Raw genomic sequence first — 15,677 nt, 5'->3', positions numbered from 1 at the left:
TGGATGAGCCAAGTAAGGATTACCGCTAAGTTAGAGATGTGGAGATTGACCCTGGAAACAAGAGGCTTTAAGATTAGTAGATCAAAGACGGAGTATTTGAGGCGTAACTTCAGTCACACTATGATGGACGATGACATGTTGAAGATGAGGACAGAGAGATACCATCAAGTGACTATTTAAGGTATCTGGGTTCTATCATACACAAAGAAGGTGACATAGATGATGATGTTTCACAAAGAATTAAAGTGGGATGGATGAAGTCGAGAGGTGCGACCATAATACTGTGTGGCGACACCTTTCCTTTAATTCTATAGGATTGTTGTTCGACCTGCTATAATGTATGGGGCGGAATGTTGGGCAGTTAAGAAGTGTCATATACCGAAGCTATGTGTTGCAAAGATGAGGATGTTAAGATGGATGCGTGGCAAAACTAGAAAGGATAAAGTGAGGAACGAGTGTATTAGAGCGGATGTGGGAGTTGCCCCAATTAGCGACAAGCTTCGAGAATGTCGTCTAAGGTGTGGCATGTGCAAAGGAGGCCTGGGGATGCCCCAATAAGGAGGAGTGATCTGATGCCGATTGAAGGAGCTAAAAGAGTTAGGGGTAGGTCTAAATAGGTGAGATTGTGAAGAATGACATGCTTAGTCTGGGTCTTGTGCCAAGTATGACCTCAGATAGAGCCTATTAGAGGGCAAGGATCTATGTTATCGACACCATGTAACTGAGATCTTCCTACTTTCTTGGGCTATCCTCTTTCCTCTTACTTTTATTTTTTTATTATTTTATTATTTTTTTTTTAAAGGATCCGTGTAGCCGACCCCATTTAGTTGGCATAAGGCTGAGTTCAACATCACCTCCACTCGACATTTGGTGACCTTTTGCTGGCTGGTTTGGTTCTTATTTACTAAGTTACTAATTCTGATTTTGTTTCTAATTTGATGTTCTGCTGCACCCTATAATTGATCCTACGGTAGAGTGGTTCTTAGTTGAACCCCATCTACATTAGCTGTGATGTAGGTTCAGGTGTGAATTTTGAAATACTTTCTGTTTTCTTTTTGCCTGGAGTTTGTAGGTTATTTTTTTCTGGAGTAAGAGACATTATTTCTTACTGAGGGGTTTTCATGTTGGGATGGTTGTATATGGCCTTTTGTTTGAAGTTTTAGTTTACCGTAGACCATTTGGAAACAGCTTCGTAGTCATTTGATGAATTAGATGATGGGTCAAAGCTATGTCAGGTTTCCTTTGTGTCTTTCCCGATTCTTGAGAAGTTGGTGCTTTTGTTTGCATGTTAACTTTTTGATTACTTGCGAGGAGATTGTGCAAGCAGGATTGGATAGATAGGAGCACTCTTTTACACATCATATGTATTAATATTTATTTGATAAAAACATTAACATCTGTGAAATAAGTAACTTGGTTTCTTTTCACAAAAATAAAGTACTGTGAAGCTGCTAATTCCCTCCTTCCCTCCCATAGTGACTGGTACTCTAATATTCATCTCTTCCACTCCATTTATATGACATAGACCATAGTAGATGGTGGATCATCAGATCAACTCCTTCTGCGGCAGACCAGGTTGGAGTGAACTAATTCCCCAAGCCTATCAAAATAGCTCTTTGCTACTACTCACCACTCAGAGAAATAGATCACTGCCCTCAATAAAAATTAGGAAAAATCTAACAGGAACAGAACTTTGATTGTAGAAAAGCATCAATCATGAGGAAATGTTTAGGGTACATTTAATGTGGGAGATAAGAAATAAGCGAAGAGGATGATAGAATCTAAATAGAGATGATTGAACTTAAGATTCTTTACAAAATTGTTCGATCCTTTCTTCCAAATGAACAGGGATCCTGCCTTCCATGTACAAATATCAAAGATAAACATGCATTTAGCTATTTATTTATTCAGTAATAAATGAAGGGCATATCATTTTGTTTGAGTGCTTACTATGCTATAGAAATATAAAAATTCTATTCACCCAAAAAATATATATATATAAATTCTTGATCAGAATGATTCTTACTGGAACAACAGTGGTGGAGTTGCATGGTTGGTGTCAGAACAAGGAGGTCTGAATGAACTGAGGCTCCAGAGTAGGTTCAGCATCCTAGCTTATTACACAAGGAAGCAAAAATTGTGGAAGAACTCAACTTAATCCATACAAACCATTCAGTTGCCTTCTACCATGGCAAACTGAACCAAAGAGAAACGGAAAACAAGAATACCAAGATAGGTACTAGTGGAACTCAATAATGTACAAATAAGGTATATCATAGGCAACAGGGCCAGCCAGGTGTCTGTTGAGTGATTCATATCACAAACAAAGGTTCGAAACTTATCTTCACCCTAACACCAGTGACTACCAACCTATTTCCCCAGAAAAAGGTAGATGCAGCCAAGCAGCAACATCATTACAACTCTAAATGACGTGGGAGACCTTGAACCATTCCTTTTGAATTTCATTGATGGGATAACTCCAGCTGAATGCCTTAATTATATGATATCCAAACAGTAGGGGCTTTGCTTATCAAAATTGGAAAGTATTTTCCAACAATCAAATGTACTGTAAACCAAAGAATTACACAGAGATGGTCCCAAGATTTTCTTTGTTCGGATAATTAGGTTCATTTTGATGGTGTCAGAGCCTGCTCATCCATGAAATTCTCTTGTTAGTGCATTTTCAAAATAGCAGAATGCAACTTTCAAAAATTCATATAGAACTGCTTGATTTTCCGTGGATAGGCAAGTGCTAATTGAAGGAGACGAGGCTTGTGAAATTTTGTGATCATAGAACCATAATATTTTTTATGCAAAGTTTTCCTTCAGCCATCGAGTGGGAGGAATCTCTTGCCCACTGCTGATGTGGCCATACGATGGGACTCTTGTCCCATAAAAAATTCCCACTCCCTATTGACGAATTCGAAATACCCTTCCTTTGGTCATCTGACGGTACCGATGGCCATGGGTAAGGGATTTTTCCTTCACTCTAACTCGGTGAATTCGAAAATTCCGTCCACCTTGGTCATTTGACGTTACCGATGGCCATGGGCAAGGGATTCTTCGTTCACCATGAGTGAAGCAAAACTCAGTCCTCACTCCTCAGATGATCAAGGGGAAGGGTATTTTCGAAAGAGTCCCACCGTATGGTTACATTACCAGTGGATTGGGGATTCTTCCTCCCCAACCGGTGAAGGAAGAATCCCTTGCCCATGACCATCGGTACCGTCAGATGACCAAGGGAAGGGTATTTCGAATTTTTCAATAAGTGAAGGAAGAATCCCTTGCCCACGACCATCGGTACCGTCAGATGACCAAGGGAAGGGTATTTCGAATTCGTCAATAGGGAATGGGAGTTTGTTGATGGGACAAGAGTCCCATCGTATGGTCACATCACCAGTGGGCAAGGGATTCTTCCCACTCGATGGTTGAGGAAAACCGTTTGCCTAAGGATTGAGTTTTCCTTCACCCAGGGTGAAAAAAGAATCCCTTGCCCATGGGCATTGGTACCATCAGATGACCAAGGGGAAGGGTATACTTTAATTCATCAATAGGGTGTGGGAGTTCGTTGATGAGACTATTGTTCCATCATATGTTCACATAACCAGTGGGAAAGGAATTCTTCCCACTTGATGGCTGAAGGAAAACTTTTGCCATTGAGTAGAAAGTTTCCCTTCACCCACGGTGAACGAAGAATCCATTATCAGTGGGCTTGGGTGTCTTGGGATGGGTATCGGGAACAATTGGGAGGATTATCGACTTTGCACAGGATGTGGTAAGTAATAATGACTATAGATGTGTTTACTTTTCCTTCACCCAAGGTGGAGGAAAACTCTCCTAGGACTGTGTTTTCAATCACCATGAATCCCTTGCCCATGGGCATTGGTATCATCAGATGACCAAAGGGAAGGTATTTTTGAATTCGTCAATGGGAGTGAGAGTTTGTTTATGGGACAAGAGTCTCATCGTATGGTCACATCACCAGAGGACAATGGATTCTTCCCACTTGATGGATGTAGGAAAAATTTGCATATTTTTATTATTGTTGGGTATAATCCCAAATTGGTTAAGTTTGGGACTCTGGATGTCTTCATATACCCTTGGTGATGTATATCGATGGGGTAGAACCAGCCACACCAGCAGCCTGTTCAGATAATTACCCATCAAACCAATATTTGTGGACCCATAATCTTAAATTAGTTAAGCCTAGATATCAGGCCCTGTGCTGTTATCGACCAGCTGGAATATTGGAACAGATTTCTGGGTCTCATCCTTGACTTGCGCAAAGATGTTTTCTGGAATGAATGTTGACTTCCATAAAGAAGATATTACAGCAGATTCAGAAGATATTACGTGGGTCCCATGCCAGATTGCTTGGAAAGAAAATGCTGATTCAGGTCTGTGGGATGCAGAAACAATAGTGGGGGTAGTTTAGTGGGATTCTAACCTAGTTCGAGTGGAGGCTCAACCATATCCTTCTTCCACTCTTCTTTCTTCTTCTTATCTTTTTTCCTTTCTTTCTAATTTAGTCCAGATTCTTCAGTGGCAAGGTTTTTCTCACTTGTTCTATCTATCGAATCACTGCACTGTTGGTAACCTATACCATTGTTTCTTCCATTGATTTGATAATTTAGGTCCTAGATTGGTAGAAGACCAACTAGGAGCCAGTAATCAAGGATCTGATATGAACTGGTAGTCCGATTAGGTCAAAATATGGTTTTAGGTCAAAATTAGCATTAGGGTTGGGGTTTGAGATGTTGGTCATGCTAGGCACGTGTAGGGGAGTCTATCAGTGAAGGTCCTGTGATGTTTGGATGAGCGGAAGTGTGTAAACTAGAATAGCAGATTAGCAGCAGGTTAGGGTTTCGGGTTTTTTTAGTGTAAAGTGAAGATTTCTAGGATTTAACGGGGGAATTTGGGAGAGGGGTTTTGGATTGAATTTTCCAAGTGTGAAGAAGGACACTCGGCCAAGGTTTGATGGGATTTAATGGTTGGAACTAGCTGGACAGAAAATTAGGGTTTTGGGTTTTTGGAGTGGAGAGATAGAATCTAGAGTTAGGATGGTGGGTTGGGGCTACAAAGAGGATTGAGTGCTCCTATAAGGCAGGGAGTATTCGATCAGTCTATGGGCAGAATTGGATGGGTGGTTAGTTCAGTGAGTAACTTGATTATGGCAAAGTGAAAAACAAAAGGGGGGGAAATTAGGGTTAAGTTGTAGAGGATGAGAAGAAGAGGTATGGGGATGGGGATGCTGTCAAACTTACTTGCAGTAGCAGAGGGCAATCGGCAGCAGCTTGTAATGGCAGTAGCTTGAATAAAAATTGAAACTTGGACAGAAAACTTGGAACAAGAGCTTGAACGAACCACCCGGGCTTCACACTGCAAGGTGTTAATCGAATCAAACACCAATCCCACCAGCCTTGATCAAACACAAGACAAAAATATTCAATGGCGAAGAAGAGTGGCAAAAGCTTTCATTAATATCAAAATTCGTCTTCAATACTTGCCCCCCCCCTTACAACCTTATATAAAAGACTCAAAGATAGACTCCTACTCTAAAAAGGAAAGGCCTAACCCAATCCTTAACCTACTAAGTAACTTAGACTGACTAGGAAACTGAAAAAGACACAAAACAGAGTCCTAATTAAAAGAAAACTACTAAAATCACATAAATTGGACCAGTGGTTCAACCGGTTCAATTTAAAACAAAAAACAAACATGAAAATAAACTAAGTATAGAGCTAATCCCGTATGCAACCTCTGTACCCCTACTTTATGTCCATAAAAGTGACCTATTAAATTGAAACCCATACGATCAAAGGCCCAACATGGATATAACCTAACCCTAGACTTATTCCCATCAAAATAAGCCTCTTTTGGTGATGAATCTGCATCATTTGATCAATCTCTTGTGTCCAGTTCTGTTGCAAACTTCACATATGATCTGTTTTAAATTTCTCTTTACATAAAGTCTCAGATCTTCTTCTTCTTCAAAAGACCGGCATATGATGTTCAAAAGGGACTGCAGACAAGCTTCACAGCTGCTCTCAATCTCTTGAATCAGTTCCTAATTCCTGAGTTTCTAATTCTGATTCAGTGTTACTAAATTGTTGACCTTGGCTGCAGGACTTCCAATTTCAGTTTGTAGTATTTGGCAATTTCTACATCTTTTTTAGTTTCTGACTTCTGAGATCTATTGCTAATTTCAACTGCTTTCTACATTTGTTTGGAGAACTTGCTATTTTCTAGTCAGTGCCAAGTTTCTTTATCCAACCGTAGGATTGGACCCAAATTTTGAGAGCTTAACCCACAGTTTCATGGTGATCTTTGACCTTGATTACAGCCACATTAAATTGCTTCACCTTGAGTTATCTAAATATCCCAGCTTTGGTTCCATCTCTGCCCTGCGATCTTGGTTTTCCCTGAGAATCCTAACCTAAACTATTGGGTGCTCCAGGATACCATCATTTTTGTATCAGAGCTATGGACAAGGGTAGACCTCTCAATTTCATGCACAAGTAATTGAGATGTTGAAGCATTTATCAGACCGCAAGACCACTGTTGAGCAAAAGTTTGAAGCCAAGTTTGGTCACCTAGCCAAGCTCTGTCCTCAACACCCAAGGTATGCTTCTACCGTGGCAGCCATTGAAGTTGTGAAAATTGAAGAGCAACAAGTAGAATGTCCTACCGAAGAGGTCTAAGTCGAAGACATCAAAATAGATACAACTGAAACAGTGATAGATGATGCAGTGGTTGAGAACACTCCACAAGAAACCATCAACAAGCATGCTTTTGTCCTTGAAGATATGGAGTACATATCTCAAATATTTGATGGTTCCCAAAGTTAAAGACTCTAAGGACACGACACTTGACTATACCTCTGATTTAGAAGACGAACATGCAGAGTTTGTCATCCCACCAAAATATAATGAAGAGCGAACTCCTTGCCTAGAAGATTACATTCTCCATCTCCAAGAGCTGCCAGAGTTCTGTCAAGGACTGAATTTCGACCTTTATCACACCAAGGTGATCGTTCGAATGTCTAAACCTCGTGGTCGAGTTTTTCCTAAGCTGGGGAGGATTGATGTATCGATGAGGTAGAACCAGCCACACCAGCAGCCTGTCCAGATCCTTACCCATCAAACCAGTATTTGATTAAGCCCTGATATCATGCCTTGTGCTGTTATCGACCAACTGGAATATTGGAACAAACTTGTAGGTCTCATCCTTGACTTACGTGGAGATATTTTCTGGAATGAATGTTGACTTGCGTGGAGAAGAATTTCCAGCAGATTTAGAAGATTTCTGTGGGTCTGATGCCAGATTGCATGGAAAGAGAGATGCTGCTAAGATCTTTTGAAGTTTGCATTTTAGTTAGTTTCTATTTTCAGTTTTTAGAAAGTAGACCATAGTTATCAAGGCGGCAAGGCGACCATGGCGTTGGAGAGGGTCTAAAATCAAGCCGACACCAACAAGGCAGCAAGCCGCACGCCTAGGCGACGCCTTGATAACTATGAAGTAGACTTTCCATTTTATGTAATAGCAATATTGGAGTCTTAGTTTCTAATTTGTAATATTTCCAGAAGATAGTTCTTAGAAAAGGAGTAGTTTTTATTTGTAAAATTCCTAAACTTGTAATAAATGCTTATTTAATAAAGAGAATGGATGGACACAGCCACGAATTGAAGTTTGAGAAAAGAATGGCTTATGATGTTGTACTGTGAGATGTAGATTTATGGGCTGCAGAAACCCTAGTGGGAGAATAGGTACGTTAATGGGATTCTAGCCTAGGTTCGAGTGGGATGCTCAACCAGATCCTTCTTCTTACTTGTTTCCTTTGTTTCTAATTTAGTCCACAGATCATTCAGTGGTACGGTTTGCCTCACTTGTTCTATCTATCGAATCACTGCACTGTTGGTACACTATACCCTTGTTTCTTCCATCAATTTGATCAATCTCTTGTGTCCAGTTCTGTTGCATACTTCAATATGATCTGTTTTAAATTTCTAGTTACATATAAGTCTCAGATCTTCTCCAAGTGACCTGTGTATGCTGTTCAAAAGGGACAGCAGACAAGCTTCACAACTGCTCTCAATCTCTTGAATCAACCCCTAATTCTTGAGTTTCTAATTCAGATTCAGTGTCACTAAATTGTTGACCTTTGCCTCAGTACTTCCAATTTCAGTATCTAGTATTCGGAAGTTTCTATATCTTGTTTAGTTTCTGATTTCTGAGATCTATTGCTAATTTCAACTGCTTTCTAAATCTGTTTGAGTAAGTCGCTATTTTCTGGTCAATGCCACAATTCCTAATCAAACCGTTGGATTAGGAGAGCTTAACCCACAGCTTCATTGTGTCCTTTGACCTGGATTAAAACCACATTAAATTGCTTCATCTTGAGTTATCTAAGATATCCCAATTGCCCTATGTTCCTGGTTTCCTTGAGAATCCTAACCTAAACTATTGGGTGCCCTAGGATTCCATCACTTGGGCTAAAGTTTGGGACCTTGGATGTCTTCATATAACTTTGGGATATCTGCAACTTACAGCATAAGCATTTAGGTTGGATCCCAACATTTTTAACAACCATTATTTTGTTCACTCTTCCCTGAAGTACAAGGTTGGTTCTTTTTTTTTTTTTAGAACATGAGTTCAGACAGTTATGGATTGTCAATATTCATCTATGAACTACTTCTGGTTTCAAAGAGCATACATATGAATTAACTTACAAATGCAGAAACCTTTGCAGATGACTATCCATCCATATACGAATTTAATAATTTAAAAAATAAATAAGTTCTTCCCTTGTTTCTAGCCTCAACTTCAACTAAGCATCAACTACACCGTATACACAGGAAACAGTTATGAAATGTTAACATACCTTGGAAGAATCGACCCAACTAAGATGTTGATACAGCTTCAACTTCAAAGATTCCCCTCTCAGATGGTAAGGAACTCTAAAAGAACTTGAGTTGAGAGGTAAACTCCCGCTTTTATAAATTACCAAATCCTTAATTCCAATCGGGTACTGCGCCGAAGCACAACCCATCCCTGATACCGTATACCCAATTGCTGCAAGAACAAATATTCACGAGAGAACCATCTTACACAGATTCGAAACCATCAGAAAACGGCAGAGAACCTGGCTGAATTGCAACAATGAGAAAGCTCAGTTGAAACCCACTAATATTTAATAAAAACTTTCTCGTAAATAATTAGGTCCAATATGTTGTGAAACTGAACTCTTGTTGATCAGAAAAAGAGGTTAAGACCATAAATAAAAATTCTAACAAAGCAAGAAAAGGAAAAGTAATCAAATAATCCACAGCTTGTAGTTTTTATTCACATTTCAGTGCCTACGGATAAGGGTGTCAAAACTAAACCGAAACCGTTTACCGAAATCGAACCGAACCATTTAAACTAAAATGGGAAAACCGTTTAGTTAAATGGTCCGGTTATGATTTTAGAAATGACACCGTTTATTTAATTGGTTTGATTCAGTGTGAACCGATTAATCCAATGATTTCAAACCGTGTAATCCAATTAAAACCTATTATAACCAAATCGTCTAACCCTTTAAAAACTTAATAAAAATTATTTTTTATAAACAAAAAGTCAAAACCTAGCAAGTAGCAACTACTAAGCAGTCATGTTTCTTCATTAATGATTTCCTTTTTCCAAAAAAAAGACTAATAACTTAGTAAGTAACAAGTAATAACTATTAACTAATAACTAGTATTAATAAATAGAGTAGAAAATGTGTATAGAACTGTCTAACCAAAATTATGTAAAACCGTATAGAACCATTTAACCGAAACCGTTTAAAAACCGTTTACCAAACGGTCTGGGTTTTGATTGTGAGACCGTTTAGTTAAACGGTCTGGTTACGGTTTCTACCCTCAAGCAGTCAAAACCGAACTGAACCAAACCGTTTAACCAAAACCGGACCATTTAACACCCTGACCTACGGACCCACCCAAGTGACCATATCTCTAAAGCATACTCCTAGAGCTGCTTCTTCTTCTTCTTCTTATGGATGTAGGCTCTTAGATTTGCATCAGAGATCTTGTTAACCATGGTAACTAGTTTTCCTAATCCTTTAGGAAGTATATATTGACATCCGATGTTGGAAAGTTGTCTCAAGTTCAGACCATAGTTAGTAAGTTCGGAAACGGCAATAATACGGGTACGGATACGTACGGCAATTAAACGGACCATACAGCAATAACACTTTTCAAAAATCTGGGGCAATAAAACACGTACAGTAATGATACGGTACGTGTTTAATACGGTTGCTCTGTAAAAATCCGGGAGCAAAAATACAGGCATATATTCACTATACAACAGGCATGTACATTGAAGCTTACATACATTTGGTTTAATAAGCCTCTATAGCAGGTCTCATTTGACAGTAGGCTTGATTTTATCATTGGTGAAAGATGAGCAAAGACCACTTTTCCAGTGATATAGACCTGGACCTAGATCTAAAAACAATTGAAATCACCAAAATAATTCCTGTATTTATTAATTCACGTTGTCAATTCAAGATATTGTCAACAGAAACTCAATCCACTCATATCCTTACACCTGGGTCAATTTATCAGCTACTGAGGTATTACCCGAGGCAAGACAATTACTTGTAGAAAGCTATTTCCAAACCCCTCTTCCACCTGGGTTTAACCAATGCCAACTGAGAATTTCTGGAAGGGTTCGACGGACAGTGGCTGAGAATTTCCTCTTAATCCCTTCAACTTGGCGGCACCAAAACTGCCAGTTAGCATTGACATATAACTCTTCAAAGGATATAAGGAAAGGTTCCAAACTCAGCCATAGAAACATGAACTACTCCATCCATCCAAGATAAAATGTGTTCGGGTTTCAAGTCAGCACCGGAAATCCACTTTCTGTCTAACTGTCTGGACAGTTTTTGGTTTCAGAAACTAAACCAATGTGGTGGAATTATACAAAAGAGCTGGGGGGAAGAGGGTGAGGTTTTAGTTGCCCCTGGACATTGTAACGACTAATGAGACCTTGACTCTGTTCAGTGGGTGGATATCATAGGAATTCATTCATGACCTCATTGTTTACTAAAACTCAGCAAATCCAGTATGCTTATCACAACGTTTCTACTTCAATAAGAAAATTAATAGGCAGTGAAATGCAGTGAGACAAGGAGATTAAAATATGAAAAAAAAAAAAAAAAAAAAAGTGGAGTGAGATGAGCAGATTACAAAAGATCCCACATAAATATCCGAGGTTAATAGTAATAGGGACAAAACATGGTTCACCTATCAATGGGAGCACAAGCACAGAGTCGCCATGTACAAATTTTTTCGAAGGACTTTACCAAAAAAAGATTTTTGAGAAGGAAGTGTAAAGATAAAAACATAGCAAAACACAGAGAAGGAAAATAGAGCATTCCACGTCTCAAATGACGAAGAGGAATCTGCACGCTTAACAGATTACTTACCTCCTGAGTCCTGGTGTGATCTGGAATAGATCCTTTAGAAAACACCTTAAGTCCTTCGCAAATGCAGATATGCGATCCCAAGGATCCGATGGAAACTGTACATCAGCTGCCCTAACAGAATCAAAGAAGAAGAACGGAAGAACCGCAGTTCGTGACTCGTGAGTAGCCGCCGGCAGAAGAAGAGGAAGAAGAGATGGAGAAGAATAGCGAAGAACTGGAGAACCAGAGTTTGTCGTTTGCTATCCGCTAAAGACTCTCGAGAAGAGAGGGACGAAGGGTTTGGTTCTTGGGTCTTGGGTTTGTTATCCGTTAGATTGGTTTAGAGTGTTTTTTTCTTTTTTCAATAACTAAATGTATTATGCACGTATAATTCACGTTTTATACGTGTATAATACGTCACCCCTTTCCATTCACATATTTATCCGGATCCGACGACTTATATGGCATATGAGAACTTTTTCAATCAAACGTTTGGATCCGCATATTATACACATATAATACGTGGATTTACTAACTATGGTTCAGACTATTGAAAGGATTTGCCACATCATCAAATAAGGAATCCCCTTCAACCGTTTGCTATGGTGATTACTATTTATGGGGATGCAGTTTCCTAGTTGTGGAAAATGAATTGCAGTTTTGAGAAGTTTTAGCAGCCATCCCGCCAACCTTGCCACATGGATGGCCTAGGATGAATTTCATGAAGGCCGCAAGCCTTGGATGATTTTGAGAGAGAGACGGTTTTGGTGACAAGCATTCATCCCTTGACCAATTTCTACAACCCCTTAGTTTGGGTTTTGTTAAAATTTTGGTATTTCTTAGTCGTCTAGCTTAAGTTAGGATTTACATGTTTTTTTTATTTTGGATGTAATTTATAATTAATAGGCTTGAGACATTACAGTTTTATTTTTCTTTTTAAATATGTAAGAGCTATGATCACTGAGATAGTGAAGAATGAATTAATGAATTATTGCTCAATTGAGTAATTTGAACCTTAAAGTGTTCTACCCCATAATCCTGGAAAGTTACGTTGCAACCTTGAAGAATTACAATTTTCTCGTGTCCTTGAAGAATCACGTTAATCCCCTTGAAACCACAGATTGTTTCACTACAACCTTGAAGAGTTGTAGCTTTCCCCTTGCGATTTCTTAATTTATTCTCGTGTTCGTGTTTGCGTGTTCTTGACTCTCCCGATCCATAGCTTCCAACGAGGCTGCATCACTTCTCTTTCTTTTCTGATCTGATGAGATAGGTACTCAACTCCATGGGTGTTGCCCATCAGTGGTTCAGTTTACTGTCCTAAAACTAACCATAGAACTAGAGAATACTCTGATTTAACTAGAAAAATATATAGAATAAAATTGTACCTTAAAAATGTTCACTTTTCCCACTTTAAATATAACAAAAAGCAGATGAACAAAACCTCCAACTAACTAGCCTGCAGGATGAATTAGCTATCTATTGATAAAGCTTGTCACATTCCTCTTAAATCATATCGAGTAAGACATCATATCACCAGGAGATTCTATCAACGTTTACAGATTGAGTTATAAATGGAAAGCAAGGAATGAACAAGAGAAAAGATGCAGCATATTACTTAGCAACCAACCAATTCTGAAAGAAGAGAATACAAAAAAGACCCCAAGCCTATGGAGGTTGCTTGCTAAGCTAAATTATAACTGTTGGGCAAGAAACCGTCATGTCGAGCATATAGGTAAAAGTTCCTACAAGCTTTAATTAAGGAAAATGCAAGTCAAAAAAAATTTAAAGAATCAACCAGGGAGAGACCCCAGAAGGAAGGCCCTTCGAAAGCAATAATCACTCCAAGAAAGAAAGGAGAGATTTGGCTTATATCAACAAGTTTAAGACAATGGAGTTCCTGTACAGAGTTTGTTGGGGAGCCTATATGAGTCTCCCATTAGACAATGACTGTCTTTTGAATGGGAAGACATAACAGAGAGACGCCACTGAATACTTCGAAAAGATACTTTTCAAGAAGGATTTTTTACCCAATCAACCGAATGAAATTTTGCTCCTACATTTGTAGCTGGAATGTTCCTGCTACAAGGCTTGCAGCCAAGGAAATGGGATCTTAAAGGGTATTTTAGAAAATACAAAAACCTAGGAGGGTATTTATGAACCCAAAGGAAAAGTGAATTATTCCGTTTCCTTGGCTGCCTGCTACAAGTGTAGCAGCAAACAATCAGCCACCCTACCCACGTCTCTCACGCTTCCACATCCTAATCCCCACTCCCAGTGCCCAGTCCCAACCGCCATGAAACTGTCAAACTCGAAACCACAGAGGCCCACAGGTCGCAGCCCCTTTTTGTATAATCTCTTTTTTTTCATGGCAATGAAGCTTAACTAAGTAATACTGATATAATAAGAAGGGAATAGGAATAATCAACTCAACACTAACATTTATATATCATTTGCCATCAATTCTGGATTCACGCATTTGCTAAGAATATACAAATCAAATAAAAATAAAACCCCAATCCTAAAATTCTGAATTCGCATTCTGCAATGTGAAATGGCGAGGCTATGAACGAGAAATTTTAACAAGGGTTAACAGTGTACCTGCAAATCGTATGATATATGGTAGATGCCCTAAGATAACATCTTGAGAAAACTGGATTGTTGGAGAGCTCTACTCTAAGGTTAGAGCATCCAGTTAGAGAAGAAAGCGAGAGATTTGTAGAGTAGAGATTTAAGAGGAGAGGAGAGGGAAGGAGATGAGCGAAGTTCTCTTGCGTTTCACAGTATGTATGGTTCACGAATAGAAAATATCAGTTTTTCTACTTAAAAAAAAAGGGGGAAGTTTTCTTACACGGTCGTGTAAGCATGCACGGTCATGTCCTCTCTCACAAAGAGTTGGAAAAGTCATAAACCCCCACCCATTAATTAATGCCTTGAAACTCCCACCCTCTCACATACACGGCTTACACAATCGTGTATGAAAACTTTCCCCTAAAAAAAAATAGAAAATGTTAGGATAATCTTAATGGTGTTAAATGGTTGAGTTCGGTGCAAGTTTTTTTAAGGTAAATTCAAAATCCAACTCTTTAAACCCAAGGGCCAGCGCAGTTGGCAATGGACGAGGCCTACGGAAGCAAACCTGGTGAACATGGGGGCCCTAATATCTCCCGGTTCGTGTGTTTTGCGGGGTCGTGCATGAGCCCTAGGGGAATTAGTCGGCCAAAGACCAGACACCTAATTTTTTTTGTATTAAAATGGAGGTATGAATTGAATTCTTATATATTTCTTTAAATGATTGTTTATGTGTACCATTATATATTTATTAATTATTTATTGTTAGTTTGTTACCATTAAAGCATTAATTCTTAATTATTGTCATTACATATTACAAATATTTGTTTCGATTATCATCAGTTTAAACAGTTCGGTTCGATTTAAAATGTTTAGCTAAATGGTCTCAATTTTAGAAACCAAAACCGAAACATTTATATTAAACAATTTCACGTTTCGGTATAACCGGCTCGGGTCATTTCAGTAAATAGATTCGGTTTGCTTTTGACACCCTTAGATAATCTCATCTTTCATCTTCTCATTTCACATTTTTTTTTTAGATTCACTTTTGGAGGTAGAAGATTGAGGTCGAATAGACCATTATATTGGTCTAGTTCGATTGTTTCACTGGAGATCCGAAATCCCAATCTTTTACCGAAGCAATGAAATCCCATCCAAGCAACCTATATAAAAGGTTTTAAGCAAAATATTTTTTCTTTTGGTAGAAATAGGCATATTTATTAACCATCGTGTATTACACATGGATGGAGAAGAAACCAACTCCAGTATCCACGGATCGGAAACAAGCCGTACTGTCGCACACAAAACCAACAGTGCCTTCCTTGCCAGGGAGTCAGCCAAGCTGTTTTGCTCCCTTGGAATAAAAGAGAAAATATAATCAATAAAAAAGGATGATAAATGATGAATATCATCCAAAATAGGCTTAAGAGTTAAAGGTGGAGAAGCATCATTGTGTTGAAGATAATTCACAATTGCTTGCTGGTCCGATTCTACTATCAAATGATCATAATCTTCAGAAATTCCTTCCAATAATGCGGACCGTATAGCAATAGCTTCACCTTCAATTGCAGTATGAAAGTGATAAGGCATAGACACAGCACGCAAAATATCACCATGATGGCTTCTATAGATCAATCCCAAACCTCCTGAATCAGAA

The 15,677-nt window shown here is 38.8% G+C and overlaps 1 protein-coding gene and 1 pseudogene across 2 annotated transcripts in view; one reads left to right on the top strand and one right to left on the bottom strand.

Annotated features, from left to right (window-relative positions):
- Positions 1–15,677, bottom strand: part of LOC122645994 (APO protein 2, chloroplastic-like) — a 33,384-nt gene that overhangs the window by 14,915 nt on the left and 2,792 nt on the right. Inside the window, exon 1 of one of the 2 annotated variants that reach the window (XM_043839440.1) lies at positions 8,882–9,176. The exons of the other annotated variant lie outside the window; for it this stretch is intronic. Within the exon in view, the coding sequence (XP_043695375.1) occupies positions 8,882–9,049 (168 nt within the window). The 5' untranslated portion in view covers positions 9,050–9,176. Of the gene's footprint in view, positions 1–8,881; positions 9,177–15,677 lie in introns of those variants that run through there. 2 annotated transcript variants of the gene reach the window in all.
- On the top strand, positions 10,578–10,719 carry LOC122646971 (annotated as a pseudogene).

Source organism: Telopea speciosissima, chromosome 11, assembly GCF_018873765.1.
Source record: "Telopea speciosissima isolate NSW1024214 ecotype Mountain lineage chromosome 11, Tspe_v1, whole genome shotgun sequence".
Taxonomy (NCBI): Eukaryota; Viridiplantae; Streptophyta; class Magnoliopsida; order Proteales; family Proteaceae; genus Telopea; species Telopea speciosissima.
The sequence above is the reverse complement of the archived record's forward strand: the minus strand, read 5'-3'. Positions and strand labels throughout refer to the sequence as shown.